Source organism: Pseudopodoces humilis, chromosome 3, assembly GCF_049639895.1.
Source record: "Pseudopodoces humilis isolate 2021_Gansu_Grassland_sample_001 chromosome 3, ASM4963989v1, whole genome shotgun sequence".
Taxonomy (NCBI): Eukaryota; Metazoa; Chordata; class Aves; order Passeriformes; family Paridae; genus Pseudopodoces; species Pseudopodoces humilis.
The window spans coordinates 15,949,916-15,968,743 of record NC_142202.1 but is presented as its reverse complement, the minus strand read 5'-3'; the positions used below and the strand labels follow the sequence as shown (position 1 = coordinate 15,968,743).

The following is an 18,828-nucleotide window of genomic DNA, read 5'->3' as shown; positions in this document are numbered from 1 at the left end:
GAAGTTACTAAATAATTAAAAAAATTATGGGGCAGAAATTTTAAAATTTTGGTACATTCACAGAAAAAGCAGGAAAATGATGGAACAACAGAATGGGATAAGAGAACTATCTCTCCAGGGAAACTGCACTGAGCAGCTCCTGTGTTTGTGCTTTCTAATGAAGCTGGCATAATTCTCGATTACAGACTTTTTTTTTTAATTTATCACAGACTGTTACAGTCAAACATCCTCATTTATTATGAATCAGTTTTCTTTAATTGGAATTAAATCTGTGAGAAGGCATGCAAAGGTCTGGTTTCAAATCAGATATTACAACACAAAAATACTGCATTACTTTCCATGACACCCTCAGAACAAAGATTTTGATTTTTTTGGCAAGAGACAAGTTAATCCCTCTTAGAATATTCAACTGGCAAACATGATGTTTTACATTTCAGCATTCACAACTCTCCTAAGCATTTGACTGTCAAAAGCAACCATGACTTTAGTAATACAGACTCTCAGACAAATATTTTCCAGAAACTAGGGTTTTAAAGAAACAAGGTAAGCAAAGGCTGACTCAATGTTTAAGTAGAAGCTGTGACTTAACAGTAATTTCTTTTTGAGTCCATTGACAAGTGCTGTTACTGTAAATCATACTCTTCTTCCTTAAATTTTTACCATTTTTTTTAAACTTTCTTAAAAGAAATACCAGCTTTGTGACACAGATGAGTAGGAAGAGAATGTTATTTGAAGCTGTTGCAATTAATCAGGCAGAAAACATATGGACTATACTGACACTAAACAACTTTCACTTCCTTAAACATAATGTGTAATACTTAGAATGATTACTTAGAATGAATACCACTTCATGCCATGCAAACACTGGAAACAAAATCTGAATTTCTTTTTCTGTACAACTCACCAGAATCAGGTAATTTTTGTCACAGTATTATGGTTTGAGACACAATTACATATTAAAAATATTTTTAATTTTTCTCACATGAGAGAAAGTATCACTGAAAGAAAAAATGACTACTAGGAAAGGTATTGATAATAAACCAGCTAAAGGAGATATGATTGCATAGTGCTGAAAGAGGTAATAAAATGAGGGAAATTATTACTTCTGGTCCTCTGGGATCTGTTTTGAAACTGATTTAACATTTTAGCTTTAAAACCTAGCAGAAATACAAATGCACATTCATAAAATGTATAGATACCACAAAGCTGAAAAGCAGCAGTAACAGCAGGAAAGACTGGAATATCACAAATGCAGAAATGACTAAAGTGAAGACTATAATAACAGAAATCAGATTACACTTAACAGTGTAAAATGTAAATATGTTCCTGGCAAGTGTAACAGCAGAAACTTCTCTTACACACCAAGAGCTTATCAATTGTAAGTGATAGAGAAGAAACTGAATACACTAAATTATTTCACATCTGTACCTTTACAGTGTCATAGAAGCATGGCTCTTGGTTTCTCTGGGAGAAATATTCTAGCAGAGTGAGAAATACTGCATCTAGAACACAAGCTCTTTCCAAAATGTCATCTCAGATAATATTTACAATCCTTGACATTAAAATTTTATCAAGTTTTCTGACAACTCTAAGATTAAACAACAACTTGAAGAATGACCATATGCAAGATTGTCATGAAACACTATTTCAGAAGTTCTTATCTATAAAAAAAAAACCTAAAATTTTTACTTACATATAAAGAAACTCCAACCAGACTACCAAATATGCCAGAACATAACTGTTGCTCTGATAGTATGAAATAAACCAAAACCAAGTAGTAATGGTGTTAGAGAAATTTAGCTCTTTTTCATCACTATTAAACCCTTTAAAGTAAATTGCACATATAAAGAAATGTTATATTCTCCAATTCTTTCTATTTTGCAACAATGTCCCCCGATCAAAACAAGTCTTTGAAATACAGCACATGTGGATTTCTTATTTTACCTTATTTACTATAGTCTCCACACCTACTTGCCTTTTTGGAAGTATTCATAATCAGTGTTCTACTTACTCTCAGCTGTAGCTTGGCTGTTACTATCAGTGTCAGAAACAAAACTAACCTGAACTCAAACTCCACAGCTCTACTGCTCTGCCATAAGACTGAAAATATGCCCACCACATGAAATTACACCCTGTGTTTATTTATCACTATGCCTGTGCTCCACTTTCTTCATATATTAAATGAGGATATGATATCTTCTAATTCCCAGAGTGTGTAACACTCCAACATACCTAAATGGGATGCCCAGTTGACCCTATTCACCATCTCATTATCAAGAATTACTGTAAGATAACTTTCAGCTCTTGCTTGTTTGGTTTTCCAAAGTTTTGTAAAGCTCTCATGACTTCTGCTCATCACTGTGTCTGTGTGTCACTCTGTAAAGTCACCTCTTTTCAGTCACTGAAAATGCAGCTGTACAAAGATTTTGGTGCACCAGATTAATCAGAATGGAAGCAGTTCTGGCAACAATTTATCTCTGGCTAATTAAAAATACTTTAGCATATAGACAAGGAGGCATACTAAAAATGTAGCATGACTACATAAATATAACATAACAAAATATTTATATGCAAAATTAGCTTTAAATCAGCTTATGGTATATGTGGCATTTGAGAAGGATTGTGAGCATATGCTTTTTTCAGAAGATCAAAACTGCACTTTCATCCTTTAACACAGGAATATTTTAATTTTTTATAAAGGAAATCTTACAAAAAAACAATAGTTCAGTTAATAGATGAGCCCCTATCATGTTTAAATCAAAACAAAAAGATTATAATTTGAGGGAAATATTATGAAAACAATCCATTAATTCTTACAAAACAGAAATCAAGAAAATAATATATCTTAAAATCTCTCACCCCATAAGACATTCAGAATGCGTTTGGGCAGGTTCATCCTGTAATATAATCTTTATTCCAGGCAAAAGGCAAGGAAATGTGAGGGAATAACCAGACCAGGCTTGAAGCATATATCTACAGTTTCTCTACCATGTCATACAGCAACAGACATATGACATAAAGAGTTCAGTATGTGTTTTTTTGCTTTTATTGTTGTTAGAAAACAAATAAACCATACTGACAGGCATGATCCAAATATAATAAGCTCTGTGATGCTGGCATAAAACTCTCGACAGCAACAGACTAAGGAACGAACTGTAGCCAGAGGCTACAAAGGAAGAAATGCATTTGGCCTGAAGGTATCTGAGTATATCGAGTACTTGCAGTAGCTTGGCAGAAAAACATCTTAGAAATTTAAAAATAATTAGAAAAATACAGAGTGTATACTGTTTGCTCAAACACACTAACATTACACTTATTAAGAACAAAATGATTGGAAAAGCTTTTGTATTCAAATTGCATACATAAAATATCATTTCCTTTTCACATAAAGCACAAGGCACAATGCTTGATTAAAAAAAAAGCAAATGCATCTTTCAAAAAGTCTCTTGAAAACGAACTTAAGGCCTGAATTTTCAGCTCTTAAACTTCAGCAGAACTCTAAAGGAGCTGCACTTACATAAAAGTAAATTCCTCTGTGCTAGTTCAATTTCCTATATGAAGGAGACATAATTTTGCTTCTATTGTATTAGGTCAGATTTTAGCCCCTCCTCCCTTTTCTTCTCTTCTTCTCTAAGTCACTGTTTTCTCTTTGTACCTTTCTAATGCCCTTTTCCAGGACTTCACATACTGCATCTGATTAAGAATTACTGAGTTACAGTGGCAGCAACATCACTCCTTCCTGCTGCATGAGGAAGTGCTAAAGGCTGCCCCCCAATAGCTAATAAAGAAAAACTGAACAGCACAAACATCACGGCACCTGAGTCAATAAAGATTTTAATACAACTTTTCAGATAAAGCTCCACAAGGTCTCGCTTTCCTGACCCCAACCACAGAACCTTCCACAACTGAACCAAGCCTGACCTCATGCAAGCATCTGCTTGGTAAGCAATATTCTAATTTGCAGGATGTTAAGTGACCTATTTTTTTCTCATTTGAGAAGTTAAAAGCCAGCAGTATTCTGCTGTTATCAAAAAGGAACACAAGGTAGGCTCCTCTATCAATGCAACAGCTCTTCTGGAAATGCAAGAGGGAAATGCTTATTGAAGAACAGCTTCAATGCAGACAAGGTTATTTGGACTAATATTTCCTTAACTGTACTTCCAGGAATCAGATTCTTGCCCTGATATTTTATTATATTAAGATATCTTGCAAAGTTAGATTAATTTACTATGAAAAAACAGGAAGTACTACATTTAGTGGCTGAGGCAACAGCCATTCAACTCAGAAATTCAAACATCAAATTTCTACTTGTCAGATCTGGAAGTTCAGCTACTTAAAAGTTTTCACTCCGAATCCACCAAATATTCACTAGGAAGAATGCTCTGGCAAGAAAACACTTCTTATAATACATTCAAGCATTTCAGTGTTACAGTTTTATATGAACACTGCAGGAGTACCTGACTCTAAAGCCAAGTTATTATTGCTTATTTATGCAATGATAAATCTACACAACATTGTAAGTCAGATAATGAACTTGTTCAGTCCATCTTCTAATCTTATGTAATTAAATAATATAAACTCAATTGTATTTCAAATACTATAAAGGAAGCAAAGGGCACATCAAATAAAGGCATTCCAGGAAGGAACTTGAGGAACACACGAGACATTAATAAATAAAAATTGGAGATCCTATGAAAGGAGGTGATTATGAAATAAATACTGGGTTCACAAAGAGATAATTAAATGGAAGATCTGTAGAAGACAAAACGAGGCAGATAGTTTCCTTTCCATACAACAAAAAACTTGAGATGTTTTAATAATGGAGTTGTAATAAGGAAGACTATCACACAACTGTAATTCTCATTTTCGCCTGCATTATTCTAAACTTAACAACAAAACCACTGAAAGTTAATTACCAACTCTATCTTGGTGACCAAACAAACAGCTAAATATACCCTCGGAATCACAGTAACTGAGACAAAAAATTCAGAAATAAGGAAAATGCTTTTGTCCTACTTTCCTGATGTTGATTTTGGATATCAAAGAAAGTACTAGGAAAAAGTATTTCCAGGTCGGAAACGATCAGAAGAGGATGAGTGTAAAATAATAGCCTAACTTATATAAAAACAGTTTGCAAATGGGAATGTTTTGTCCACAAAAAAAGTTATTAAATTCTGTGAATACCTTCAACATCATTAAACATTGAAACAGATCTCATGTCAGAGCTATGACTGCTCCTATGTGGACCTTTCTTCTGTGAACACCAAAAGAAGTCAAATCAATCTTTATGCCAGAGGCAGCAGGAGTTCTTGGAAAGTTCCATCACATTCAGCATCCTCTGAGTGTTGCTTTAAACATTATTACTTGGAAGGGAAGACCACAGTTTTTTTTCTACAGAATACTTCAGGCATCAATAATTTTCCCCTTAAGAGTGAAAAAGGACCTTTTCCTATCAAACTCTATTTCTTGTCTCTCTCTTTCATTTTCAGTTTTAGAAGGGTTTAAACACTTCTGTTTTATAACAACCACAACCAATTCCTACCTAAGGGGGAATCACATACCATCTGTCAGACTGCTCACATCCATCTGCCTTTCAAGCAATCGCACCCAGAAGGTGCACAAATCAACGTGACAAAGTAGAAACTCTTCATCTACGCACTCCTCCTTTTCCTGAGTCTCCTTTCTAGTAAAGAACTAGTACCAGCTAAAGGGCAGGTAGGGACTCAGAAAGAAAGGAAGGGTGCAGTCCTTGTGTTGCTGGCCTTCCTCAGCTGACAGTAATCAACATCCTCCTTTGGTAGGAGGTCAAACAGTAAAGGGAAAGGTTTTACTTAAGCTGAGGATATCATACATTTATAATACTACAACTGTTTCTCACACCCCTTCTTTAAAATCATATCACCAGATATGCAAAGTACCATTCAAGGGATGTAGGGGAGAAACAGGCACAATGTAACGAACAATGTTTTCATTGGAAAGACCGGCTTAAGGCGACTTCCTGCTATTCTCTGTAAGATTGAATACTTGACCCAGGTTAGTTAAAATGTAAAATTACTTCTCACTTGGCCTGGTGTCCCTGTTCAGCTCCCTGCATAGTGCCACAAGCCTTTGTTTCGGCAGAGAAGAAAATTCCTGGAGCTTGGGGAGAGAGGAACAATGGGAGAAAAAAGGCCCAAAGATTCACTTGTAAAGGCACCTCTGCTGAAAGGACTTTTCAAGGCTACTATCGCTTTAGGGGCTGGATTTAGGGTTTCTAAACTCCTTCTGCTCGAGTAACACAGAATATACATATAGGTCTATACCAGCTCAGTCACCCACTGCACAGCTTTCACTCAAATTAACACTTCCATGAGACACTCCAAGAAACCATTTTCCTTCTCCGTGATGTACAGCCAGCGTGATCCACTAGCTCTTGGCACTCCAAGCATTTCTGGGCCTCTTATTTCAAAATACTTCTAGGTCATTGCAGGCTCCTTTGGAAATCCTACAGATGAATTGTAGTCAAGCAGCATTAAGCTCATCCAGCCCTCAGTGCAGGTCAGGTGCCACCCCGAGGGCACACTTTGAGAGCAGCTGCCAGCGTTTGTACCATAGGAGGTCACAGGGCAGAATGAAGGCCCAGAAGGCCTTTGTATCCAGCCCCTCCACAGTGGAAAAATGGAGCGGAAAAAACTCACAGAGCTCTCCTACCTTTGTCACAAAATACCTTGTAAGGAAGCACTGGCTTACTAAACACTCACTAAAATAACTTTCTGTCCTGCAGTTTTTCATATAAAACTAAACCATGCCTGCATTTCAAAGCAATACATTTTCAGTAACTATCAAAATAATCCGATGTTATTTTTTCCTTATTCTTCTAGCCCTGTTTCCTTCACTCTCAGCACTTTGTAAGGACATCTTCATGTGTATATTCCACATGATGTCTGTTGCAAAGTTTGGTAAACACTTAAAATAAGACGTTGCTTTCTTTCAAACCCACAATGAGGGCTCACTTTACCAAAGGCCAGAGTACTTGGTTCATCCTTGTGCCAACTCAACTCAGACACACTGTGCAATGCAGCTAACTCCCAAGATGGGCCTTCCACCCCTAAATTTTCCACTTAAGCAAATTAATGATCAGTAAAGATGGGATACACCCAGAAGACAGAAAACCACTTATTCAGCAAGTCAAAAATGGATACACTGGCACTGAAACTTATAGTTGAAAGTGAAATGCTTCCTACAAAGGATACCAGATTTCAGCTGCCTGCTGACAGTAAATATTTCAGGGATGTCCCTAAGATGATTTCTACTGAGGACAAATAGTACCTTCTTGTTAAAAGCAAAAGTCTGGCTTGATAGGGAATAGATAGTTCTTTTATGCCTCTAATGGATTTATTCCCTTACGTTTAGTATTTCTCAGAAAGGATGTCACTGCCTCAGAGAATTCTGCTGCTCTACATTTTAAGAACTGAAATGTTCCAGTGAAGCTCAGCTTAAATTGCAGAAGCTGATAGAGAAAATCAAAAGAGAAGAATAAGAAAAGGTATCTGGTGGTTTAGAATGCTAAAATCCTTCCAACTAAAAGACAGCAGCAACCAGAAATTCAGAACCACCCTGATAGAGCAAACTAATCTCACATACTTTCTGGAAGTGGGTGTGTTTATGCTTTGCATGCCTATCTTTTCATATGCAAAAGACAATACCTGACATGTATGTAACTTAAAGAGTTTGCCCTGTAGTCTTAACTACCCTGCCATAAACTTAACCAACAAAAATAGTAATTAACACAGGTGTCTCATAATCTTCCCAAAATATTTTATTAGTAAGAAGGTAACTAAGGATTGTTTTACCATTCAATAGAAAAAGATGACTGTTTAGTGTGGGTGTGTGCCAATATATGGAAACTATTTTAAATGAATATTTTTGCATTGGTCTGGAGGATCATGAGTCTAAATGTTGAACACTCCCTAGTTGCAAATGGGCTCTGCTCTGAATCACTGTGCAACCCTGCACAGAATAAATAGGTGGAGGAATGAAAGTCAAGATGAAAATTACTTAAGCACATTAAAACTTATAATTCTGTACTGTTCAAGAAGATGTAATGCTCCAAATTAAATTTAGGACAGAGACAGACTTAGATGCACTCTTATTAAGGGGCTACCTCAGAAGACAGCACAAAAGGCAGCAGCAGCACAGAGCAGGGCTGTGCAAAGCCACCAGTGGCACACTGAGTGTGCCCAGGACAAGTTCCTGTCCAGAGGGCATCTTCTGCAACTCTCAGGAAAAATTCCTCCTGTGGCAGTCAGGCTTTCTCCAGTCTTTTTTTACTATAAAGGATTTAGATAAAACCAAAAATTTCTACTTTAGATAAAACAGAGAAAACCTGGCTCACCAATAAAATCATAAAGGTGCTGTAGAAAAAACAATTTTTATGTGTTTGAGGTAACACAAAATGCATAAAAAGTATAGCTAACTACCTTAAACTGAGAAGAGTTTTACTGCAGTCCACACTTGGATATTTGACAAAGCATGCAAATATGAGCTTTTAACATATGCCATGAGCAATTAAATTTAACAACACAACCTTGAAACTAGAATTAGTATTAATGCAGGTAGAGACTTTTTTCAGATGGAAAAAAAAAACAAAAACAAAAGAAAGGTGCTAAAAATATATACAAATAAAAGAGAAATTTATGTTGAATCCTAATAAATGGGAAATCTTAACCTATAAATACTCCAATTTACAGAAGACTGGCATAAGACACTATTTAACCTTGGCCTAAAACAAAAAAATTGGTACAAATTATAATTGAAGATATCAGGGTTAGGTATAAGCCTCCCAATGAAGTCATGAATTTGTGAGAAATACAAATAAACACTTTCTCATTTTGAACAGCTGCACATATATTTAACTTAGGTGAAGTTTCCTTTCTAAAGCTAGCCTTGGAGCTGTCAATATCATTTGGTAGTGCCCGTGCTAGTGAATTAATACAAATGGCAAAAGCTAAGATCCTAAAGAAAAAGCCATTTTGTTTACATTCTGAGCCATCATTTAGCTATCAGGTAAAATACCATAAGATTTGTTCATAGCAAGTAATTAGTCAGAAATGAAAAATTATCCAGTATTTCTTTTCTGAATGATTTTATCTCAAAAATATTGGATCACATATTTTTCAAAACTAAAAAGAGGATACAAACTGAGAAAGCATTAAGAATACCCTAAAAATTGTAGTATTGATGTTATTTTTAGCTAGCAACTTTTCTTTTTCTTAATTTCATTAGGTATCAGGAGATAGCTTCAAAAACACCATGCAATTTATCTGCACAATTTTATTAATACCTAGATTGTGATCTGCTTCCCATAACAAATTCATCCTGCAATCCCACAACACTAGTGCAGAAATAGCATTCAAATTTAGAACTGAAAACCTGAAATACAGTAATATAAGTAATTCTGAGGTTGTTTGTATTTGACATTTCAGAATCTTAGCCTATGTAGTTTAGGAAAGTAAAGTGTCTTGTATTTGACTTCAGAGTGGTTGGCACACAAACAGCTCCTGCAATCAGCATCAATCTCAAGCAAAACTAATTGACAACTAAAAAGTGATTGATGCTAGAAAGGCACAAGAGGAGTGACACACTCAGAAGAAAAACAGAAATACCATTTTTAAAAAGTACAAAAACATTCACAGAAAACCAGAAAATTATCATCTAAGTACACCACTATGAATGGTTAATGTGAAAATCTATCCTGAAAGAACTGGGGCACTAAAAGGAAACAAAACAAAGCAATCTGCTATCTTACTGTGTGAATAGAACCTTGACCAAAACACGCCTAAAGCACGGTTTCTAGTTCAGTAGCAACAACCCAGATCAAATCCTGATGCTCACTGGCTATTCATCTGAAATACCATTACTGCAGCTGCTACATTAATCCAGCTTTCAGCATTATTTCCTCCTTCTTCTCCTACATCCTTTGCACTCCCAAAAAAGGATGTGGCCACCATGGTTAAGCCTTCAGGAAAAGAGCATTAGTGGCATTTAGATGATATGTTTTCTTTTCCTTTCTTTTGCTTTAGCAGTTGCAAACATCTTAATAAAACTAACAGTGAAACAGGTCTCATTTCAAAGGCTGATCATTTAACATATACTCAAGTGCTCTTTACATTTTTAATCTTGCCAAACATGCCTTTATAAACAGGCATTGTATTACAGCAGCACTAATGATAAAATACCAAAGTGGCATTTAGAACTTTATGAATGTGAAGCTCAGTGGCAACGCCACAAATCAAACAACAAAGGACCGAGAATGCATAGGGGCCTTTTCTTTTTTTTTTGTTAAAAATTCATATGAATAAATATGCAAGAATAATGATTAAAATATTGTTTTCAACTGCAATGCTACTATTTTCATCCCAAATTTTACACCAGCACCTATTTCATCCTGGGGACACTATTGTCTAAGGATGGAAACATCACATCTGTTGCACATTACATACTAACAGTACTGAATTACAAAGATTTTGATCTGTTTGGAGGAAAAGGTGGGAGGAATCTGTTCTTCTGGAAAGAGTTACTACTCCATAGGCAGATTTACTGAGTAAAAGAGCTGGCAATAGTAGATAGCATCCCACCAATTTACCCACAAACATATTTTAAGAATTAGATCCAAATTAAATTGAATGCAAAAACCTTTACATCAGGTCCTAAGCAAAAAACAAAACAAAAGGCAGAAATTACACAGTTCAAATCTTCAGTACTCAAGGAAAGTGCTCCGGGTTTTTCCATGAGGCATTATCACACAAAGCTGTCTTTAGCAGGTAGACACAGTTCTTCAGCAAAACTTCAAACTATTCCAGAAGAGTGATTTGCAGTTTAGCACCAGCCCACCTACAGCTCTCTCGTGAGAAGCCAGAATCCCAAAGGAAATAAAACACAGCCCAGTAATACACCAAAACCAACCACAATACACCTTTTGGACAAAAAAACCCACCCTAAAACCACCCCCACTCCCCCACACACCATTTTCACAGTGAAGCAGCCAAGTGGGAACAGTAAAAGAAGGCCTGGTTAGTACAGACTCTAATTAAGGGCGATAGATGAATGTATCAAACTAGCTCATTCTGCCAACTTAATGATTCAGCTTCAAGAACTGGAAGTTTTCCTCCTGACTTCTGTCAGAGTCAAGTACATCTGTTGAGTGCATTTGAAGATTCTGCCTCTTGTAAGATAACCTTTTCCTCTGCACACAGGAATTACAATGGAGTTCAGCAGAGAATGGTACACCAAGGAAAAGATTATGCTAGTTTTGTGGAAAAATCAATCATGGTCTCCAAAAAAGCTAGTATTTTCCTCTGAACACAGTATTTACATACATACATATATATATATATGCATATACACCCCAAGGTAAAGTACCACAATTTAAGTACGTCCATTCATCTAGCTGCCCTCACTTTATTTTAAAGACTATATCCTAAAGTCCAAATGAAAATGCTGAAGAAAAATTCAAAGCAGACAGTGGTGTGTTTTCAGCTTCAGTATAAAAGTCAAACAGATTAATGAAGAAACAGAATTTGACCTTTCAATAAACCTGTTCAAAGTTGATTAAATTCCACAAACAGGTTTCCAGCTTTGCTTCTATAAATTATGGATCATTGATTCTCAAACCCACCAGAGTGCAAGGTTCATGAGATGCATCTGGAGATTCATTCATGTCTCTGACCATACATACAAGTTTAGCAACAGCTCCAATAACCACAACATCCAGAGAGATGGGTTCTAAATGAAATATCAAATATCAAAGCGAGCAATTGTTACCAACTTAAAATCTTCTAACAGGAACTAGTTTCACTCCATCAAGTAACTCTCCATAACAGGAATTTGGAGCTCTAATTACTTACCTGTGAACATAATGCAACTGATGAACGGAATCAATGGCTATCACCATTTCAGCCAAATAAAAACGAGCCATATCTTCCGGGAGTCTGTCCTCAAACTTGCTGAGCAATGTAAGCAGGTCTCCTCCAACATAGTAATCCATTACCAGGTACTATGGAGCGGGAACAATAAGAGAACAGTGAGGGGGAAAAAAAAAATCACAATTTGAGTGAATAAAAGACTAAATACTTATTGAAGCAAAAAAAACTAATTCACTGCAAAAATTATTATGGACATAAAAAAAGCTAACCAAGATGCTTAGGTGCTCTGAAAACAGTAGTCAGTTCAACTACAGTTTAGCATTCAGCCTACTTGAATATTTTTCATATTTACACCTCCCCAAATACAGTGAGCCTCATGACAAAATAGTATCAGTTCCCTCAACAGTCCCATCACTAAACATGAAATACTCAGATCCTCTGGTTTCCCTTATAAAAACAATGCCCTTTGTTATAATGCTAAAGGAGTAAAGGATTAAAGCACAGACCTATAAAAATGAAACAAGGGTGTTAATTTGTAATCTCATTTACTTTGCCCTAATTTCCAAGGCTTTCCCTTCCCTTTGTTCCTACGATCTTCTTTTCCCATTAAATTAATTACTTTGGAGAGTAAAATTTTTAGACCATTAAGATGAAGGCAAAGTCTCAGAGACTTCCAGTGACCTACAGCATAATTCCAGAAACTGTTGACATTACACATGATACAGGACCTGGCAACATAAAATACAACATGTCACCTTCTCTAATTGAAAGCATGGAGAAAAACATTGATTTCTTATGTATTAATGAAACATAAAACTTGCCAGCCATAAAAGTGGATGCAAAGACTTGAAATAAATCAGAACCTTTCTACATTTTACTGTATTTACAGAACAAAATGCCACTTCTTTTAGCAACATAGTTAAAATTACTGGAAAATGTGAAACTTAAGTGTGAAACTCAGGATTAATATATTTTAGCTTAGCTTAGTTTGTTTTTAACTATGAACAGTGCCTGAAAGGGCAAATGGGGGAAAGAAAAAAAAAGTCAAACTAATTATAGCTAACAAACTAATTATAAACATTCTAATTTAACATGCACTCCTAAAACATCACTTTCAAACATCATTGCAGACAGGTCACTTAGAATCACAGAATATCCAGAGCTGGAAGGGACCCACAAGGATCACCAAAGTCCAGCTCCTGGCCTTCACAGGACAGCCTCAAGAATCAAACCACCTCCCTCAGAACTACCTGAAAGTTTTTGCTTAGAGCTCCAGTCTGTTTCCAGGAAGGCAGCCTATCTGCATTTGAAGCAGTGAATCCTAAGAAGACTACAAATAATAAAAAATATTAAAAATGTAATAATGTGTACCCTGATTTGTTTCTTTAAAATTCTGAAAACACAGGCTAAAGAGATTATTTATATTAGTTCCCCTAACATATTTGCCTTTCCCATTTTCAGAAAAAGACACTAAAATATGAAGAAAAAAATCTGCAAAATTATGCCAGCTCTAGGGAAGACGAGGGGCAGGCAGAAATATTCCACCTGTTTCTTTTCCCTCATATTTTCCATAACAATAAAGGTGATGAACAAACATTTTAACAGCTTGATACAGGATAACATGGGTATCCTCATTGATTCCAAGTGTATAAGAAAGCACAAAAGGCATTTCCACAAGATTTTAAATGTGTTGTAGTCAGATTTTCATCTGTTGCTTTATGACAGGAATAATAAACTTCCTAAATTATGCTCACAATCTTTACAGAAGATAAGTATCTTCTACTCAGTGGTGCTCCTACGCTCCTTCTGGAACAAGATTGATTGTATTAGTTTCTTGTCTTTTACAGTTTTAGAAAATGCATTAAGCCTTTGGAACTTCAGATACTGATTATTAAGTGATGCATTGTACAGACATCTCCAAGAGCTGAACTTCATGCTTTGAAAGTATATTGAAAAAAAAAAAAAAAAAAAAAAGTCTTCAGATTCTCCTAAATGATCTGTACTCATTCTCCATCACTTTTAAAACCTCTGCAACTCAGCTACTGGATATAGAAAAATAATGGAATTTTGGCTCTTAAAGCACAGGATTTTGTACCTCCTCCTATGTTTTCAAGAGCAACATAGTAGCCTAACAACACAGAAATCTTCAACCCCTTGAATAAGCCAACACGTAAACTGTAACTCAGGGTAAGCTGTGAAAATGAAGTTAAATACATGTGTAGGAATGACAAACAAATCTGAAAACTAAATTTTACATTAAAAAATTCTGTCAAATATCCAATGTCAAATATCCATGTCCTTATAAAAAAGATATTTTTTTCAAAGCTTTAAAAATACTTTTCTAAATGTACACAATCATCTAGATCTATTCAAGTCTCAAATACTTCTCAAAATATAAGTATGGCAGCACCATCTTTCCAAGAGAAAGAAAAAGCATGGATTTAAGAACTCTGAACTCTAGTAACTAGTGGAAGCTTAACACAGGCATTTAATCCTAAATTGCAGATTCATTTCATGGAAGGGACCTCTTCAGATCTCATCAGTTCAAGCAGGGTCAGCTAGAAAAGGCTGACGATGACTGTCTCCAGCTGGGGTTTGAGTATCTCCCAACAAAGAAGGGTTTTCTTGTTTTCTGATGAAACTATATTTCAGGTTGTATCTGCTGGCTCCTGTCCTCACCCCGGGCACAACTGAGAGGAATCCAGCTCCCTTGTCTCGATTCCCTCTATCAGGTGTTTATACACATTGATGACAACCCCCCCTCCATCCTACATTTCTTTGGGCTGAAGAATCCCAGCTCTCCATACAGGAAGGATGCCCCAGTCTCTCAGTCATCTTTCTGGCCTCACAATGGACTTTCTCCAGCAGTTCCATCTCTCTTCTGCCCTGGGGGAGCTCAGACCTGGACACAGCACTTCAGGTGCAGCTGGGGCAGGGCTGAGCAGAGAGGAAGGACCTCCCCTGACCTGCTGGGAACACTTTTCCTTACATTCCCAGAATACTCCTGGCCTATTTTACTGTGAGAATGCATTGCTGGCTCATGGTTAAGCTTGTTATCCACCAGGACCTCAAGTAAAGCTGCTTTCCAATCACCCGGCCCTCAGCATGTACTGGGTTTCTTTTACTCCACCCCAGGTGCAGGGCACTGCCTTTCTCCTTGTTGAACTTCATGAGTTTTCACTCTGTCCCGTTCTCCACTCTGCCAAGGTCCATCTCAAGGCAAGCAACAGTCACTGCTCAAGCACGTCTACTGCTCAATCTACACAGATCTTTTGTAAAGGCCACTAGCGTTACACGTGATTTTAATAAAAAGCATATGGAGAACTGGTGATGATACAAACCCCCAGTATTCCTGATATTTTGCCCAGCAGGCTGCAGAACTAGCTCCTGTCAGCAGACTATCAAAGATGAAGAACAGAACCTGCTCTGTGCTTAGTGAAAACAAGGAAACTGGCAAGAATAAAACAAATTCTAGCAGGCTGCTCTGGAATATATAATATTTTCCTTGATATGTTGTTAATGATAAGATCAAAATTACACAATACATGAGATTATTTTTACTGTCCACATTAACAAAGCAGGAAGCCGGCTGGGAGGTATATATGCCAACAGTTAGACTTAGAAATGCAGAGACCAGTTTCTGTACAAATCTACCAAAATCCTTGGATCCCCAGGCATCTGAATTGACAGAAGAAAGTGCAATATAATGGCAAAAAACACTGCAATACTGCAAGAGTTCCATGTACAGCACTTTTTGTATTGGACGGACTGGGAAGAAAAAATTACTGTGGCTGTATAGTAGATTTTTAAAAAATCTAAGAATTGCTAATGATAGAGAATCCAAAGCACAGGGCATTAAAACCCAAATAATCAAAATCTGTGAATGCGTAGATGTTTACTTTTTCAGGCATAAATATTAACAAAATTGTATCACAATCAAAGTATTTTTTAAGTGGGAAAGGTTTTATGGAAAATTGGCCAATTTTCCTCATATTAGTTTCTTTATGCAATTCATTCAAAATACTCAAAAATTAAATAACAGAAAAGAGACATTTTAATCTACAACTTCAGCTTCCAACTCCAACTTATGAGCATTTAGTGGCATTCTTCCATGATGCAATAACATTTTATTGTTTTGTGACAGCTTACTGAGTTTAAGTCCTCAAAATAGTAAGTTGCTTCAAAACAGGGCTACTCCCATTTTCTCTCTGTAGAACAGTAATCAGCATGGTTAATCATAAAAAAATTAAAGTAAAATAGAAAATTTACATTAGTAAGTGCACTTTAAATTTTATAAATCCAATTAAATTGGAATGACAGATCCAATTATAAAAGAGAATGTGCAGATAGACCAAGGTTTATCAACAAATGCAAAGTGGTTTAAAAAAAAAACCTGCCTTCCTGAGGTATTTTTATCAAAACTTTCCAAGTTTCTGACCAGTCTCCACCCTTCAGAATTTTATGGAAAAATCACAGATCCTCATATGGTCTGCATGGTCCAGAACACAAAATTAACAAATAAACTATTTTTCTGTTTCAAACCACAATCAAGTCTCTGCATTTGCACACAGCTATACATGTTATATAAAAGCAATACTCACTAAATAGTTTTCATCCTGGAATGCATAATGCAATGTTGTGATCCACTGGTTATCTCCATTCACTAACACGTCTCTCTCTTCTCGAAAACAGGCTGTCTGAAGGGGAGAAAATAATTACAGGCTTTAGGTAAAATATATTAAAAAAACATTTAGCAAGTTGACTGTGTTTTGACATTATATTTGGGGAAAAAAATCAAAACTGCCTCTCAGTTTAAAAATAAAAATAATAAAAAGTCATTTATTACACTATCCAAACATGACCATATCTAGAAAAAAATAGATATGAGAAGAGCCCATCTTCTTCAAATTTAAACAGTTGTACTTCTCTGTACTGTTAAGTGAGGCAAAGGGATAAATAAGCTGCTGCTTCCCATCATCTAAAATGTCAAAATCTTGAGGCATCAATAATGACAGAATAGCAATGTATGATTAAGAAAAACAATCAGTAATGGCATTAGATAATTGCTGCTGCTCTAGGAGTCAGAGAGGTGAAATCTGGAGTATTCTGTTGTTTTATCTCATCATGCTGTTAGTCTAGTTTTACACTTGAGTTTTCACATGAAGTTGTTTTCATTACTTTCATTGTTTCATATGCTGCTAATAACTCCATGTAGTCATTACTTGATAATCATTAACCATTTTCTCCACATCCCTTGGTCAGGAAAAGGAGGGAGAAATTAATATTGCTCTTGCCAGATATAAGCTGTTGATCAGACATCCCAAGAGGTTTCCCCTCAATACACTGGAAAGAAAAACAGGAGGCAGGAGGTGCCCTCATATCAAGTGGAACAGAGGAGGAACAAGAACTGCCAACAAATATTTTAATTGTGGGACACAAGTTTGTACAAAACAAAAGAAGATAAAATGTGAAGAAAATAACCAAGTGCAAAGCAGCAAGGCATTAAATCCAATGAAGGTCTTGCAACCTGCCCTGGGTAATGGGAAAAAAAAAAACTCAGCAGAAACAACTTTGCAGAATGACAGACAAAAATGGCCAAAGAGATGAAAAGCCAAAAGGAAACTATTGCAAAGAAATCCCATAAACATTTTGAAGGGATTGAGTGAATATCACAATAAAACAAAAGGTACCAAATAACAAAGCCAACACACAATTTTGTTCAGAAAAAACGATCTAAAAGATAGTACAAAGGAAAGAATAATATTGTATGGACTCTATTTAGAAGGCAGATGGAGAGTTTGAGAAAAACATAGACCATATTTTATTCCAGCACACTCTGCTCTTCACAAAGATGTTTCATCATTTTGAACCCTGCTTTGTCTCTTCCATCTTCAAGACAGCTAAGTTTACAGGAAATTCAAGCCTTTGCTTTTTATTTTTTCAGTTCAGTTTCCAAGTCCAATAGGAAGATAGCAGAACTCTAGCACGGCTTTTGCTGGCTGTGAAATTCGGAAAGTGAAGAATGAAAAGTGAGAAAAGAAAATAGCATTTGAGATTGAGATATGCACAATACATGCAGCAAAAACAGAGCAGCAAGTAACTCCCTCCTCCAAGCAAATAAACCATCACAAGTCCTTTTTTTTTGTGGATAGTGAGACATGCAGACCAGGAAAAATTACGATGGCATACTTAAATCACTGCATAATGCAGGAGATAAATCAGTGAAATTTGAGAAAATAGCAAGACATACTTAAAACAAATACATTCAAAGTTTATTGAATGAAAAATAGTCTTTGGGTAGAAGAATGAGCATGGATCATCCTCAGAAGGAAGAAATTCTGTTTGATGCTTCAGCTTGACTTTTTTCCCTTCCTTCTTTGTAAACTCTTGACAGATTTCGGAGAGAAATAACTATGAACTCTTGTTTTCACAGGGATAAATAACAGGTAGTTTCTCTACTTATTATGACAGAATTCATAGGATTAGTTACTAGAGAGTTTACATAATTCTACTTGTTTTTGCCATGATTTGACAGAAGACTGCATTCCTTGAGCACTCCAGGCACCCACCTCTGGGCAACGTGCCTAGAGCTGAAGAAACAGCTACTATCACAGTAGATCACAGCTGAGACAGCAACAGCCAGAGCTGAAGTAGTAAAAAAAAGAAACCAACAAGAAAAAGAGACAGCAGCAGTGGCTCTTTTAATTACTGAACATCGCTCAATCAGGCTTTTTTAAAATGAAGCCTTTTTTTCTGCCTTCCATTATTCCAGCATTACGTTTCATCTTCCCTAGGCAGTGTCCTTGAACTGTTGGCAGAGAACTCCAGAGGTCATCTGATCCAACTCTCTGCCACAGCAAAGCCAACTCAGTGTTGTGGTTGTATCTCCCCCGTTATCGTCGCCTTCAAGCAGCAAAGAATTTGA

The 18,828-nt window shown here is 36.2% G+C and overlaps 1 protein-coding gene across 9 annotated transcripts in view; it reads right to left on the bottom strand.

Annotated features, from left to right (window-relative positions):
* The window catches only part of CDC42BPA (CDC42 binding protein kinase alpha), a 198,322-nt gene that overhangs the window by 95,907 nt on the left and 83,587 nt on the right, over positions 1–18,828 (bottom strand). For all 9 annotated transcript variants that reach the window (XM_088053753.1, XM_088053752.1, XM_088053750.1 and 6 more), the window contains exons 5-6: positions 16,505–16,600; positions 11,886–12,034 (exon numbers count right to left, since the gene is read on the bottom strand). In XM_088053753.1, the coding sequence (XP_087909879.1) occupies positions 11,886–12,034; positions 16,505–16,600 (245 nt within the window). The remainder of the gene's footprint in view (positions 1–11,885; positions 12,035–16,504; positions 16,601–18,828) is intronic.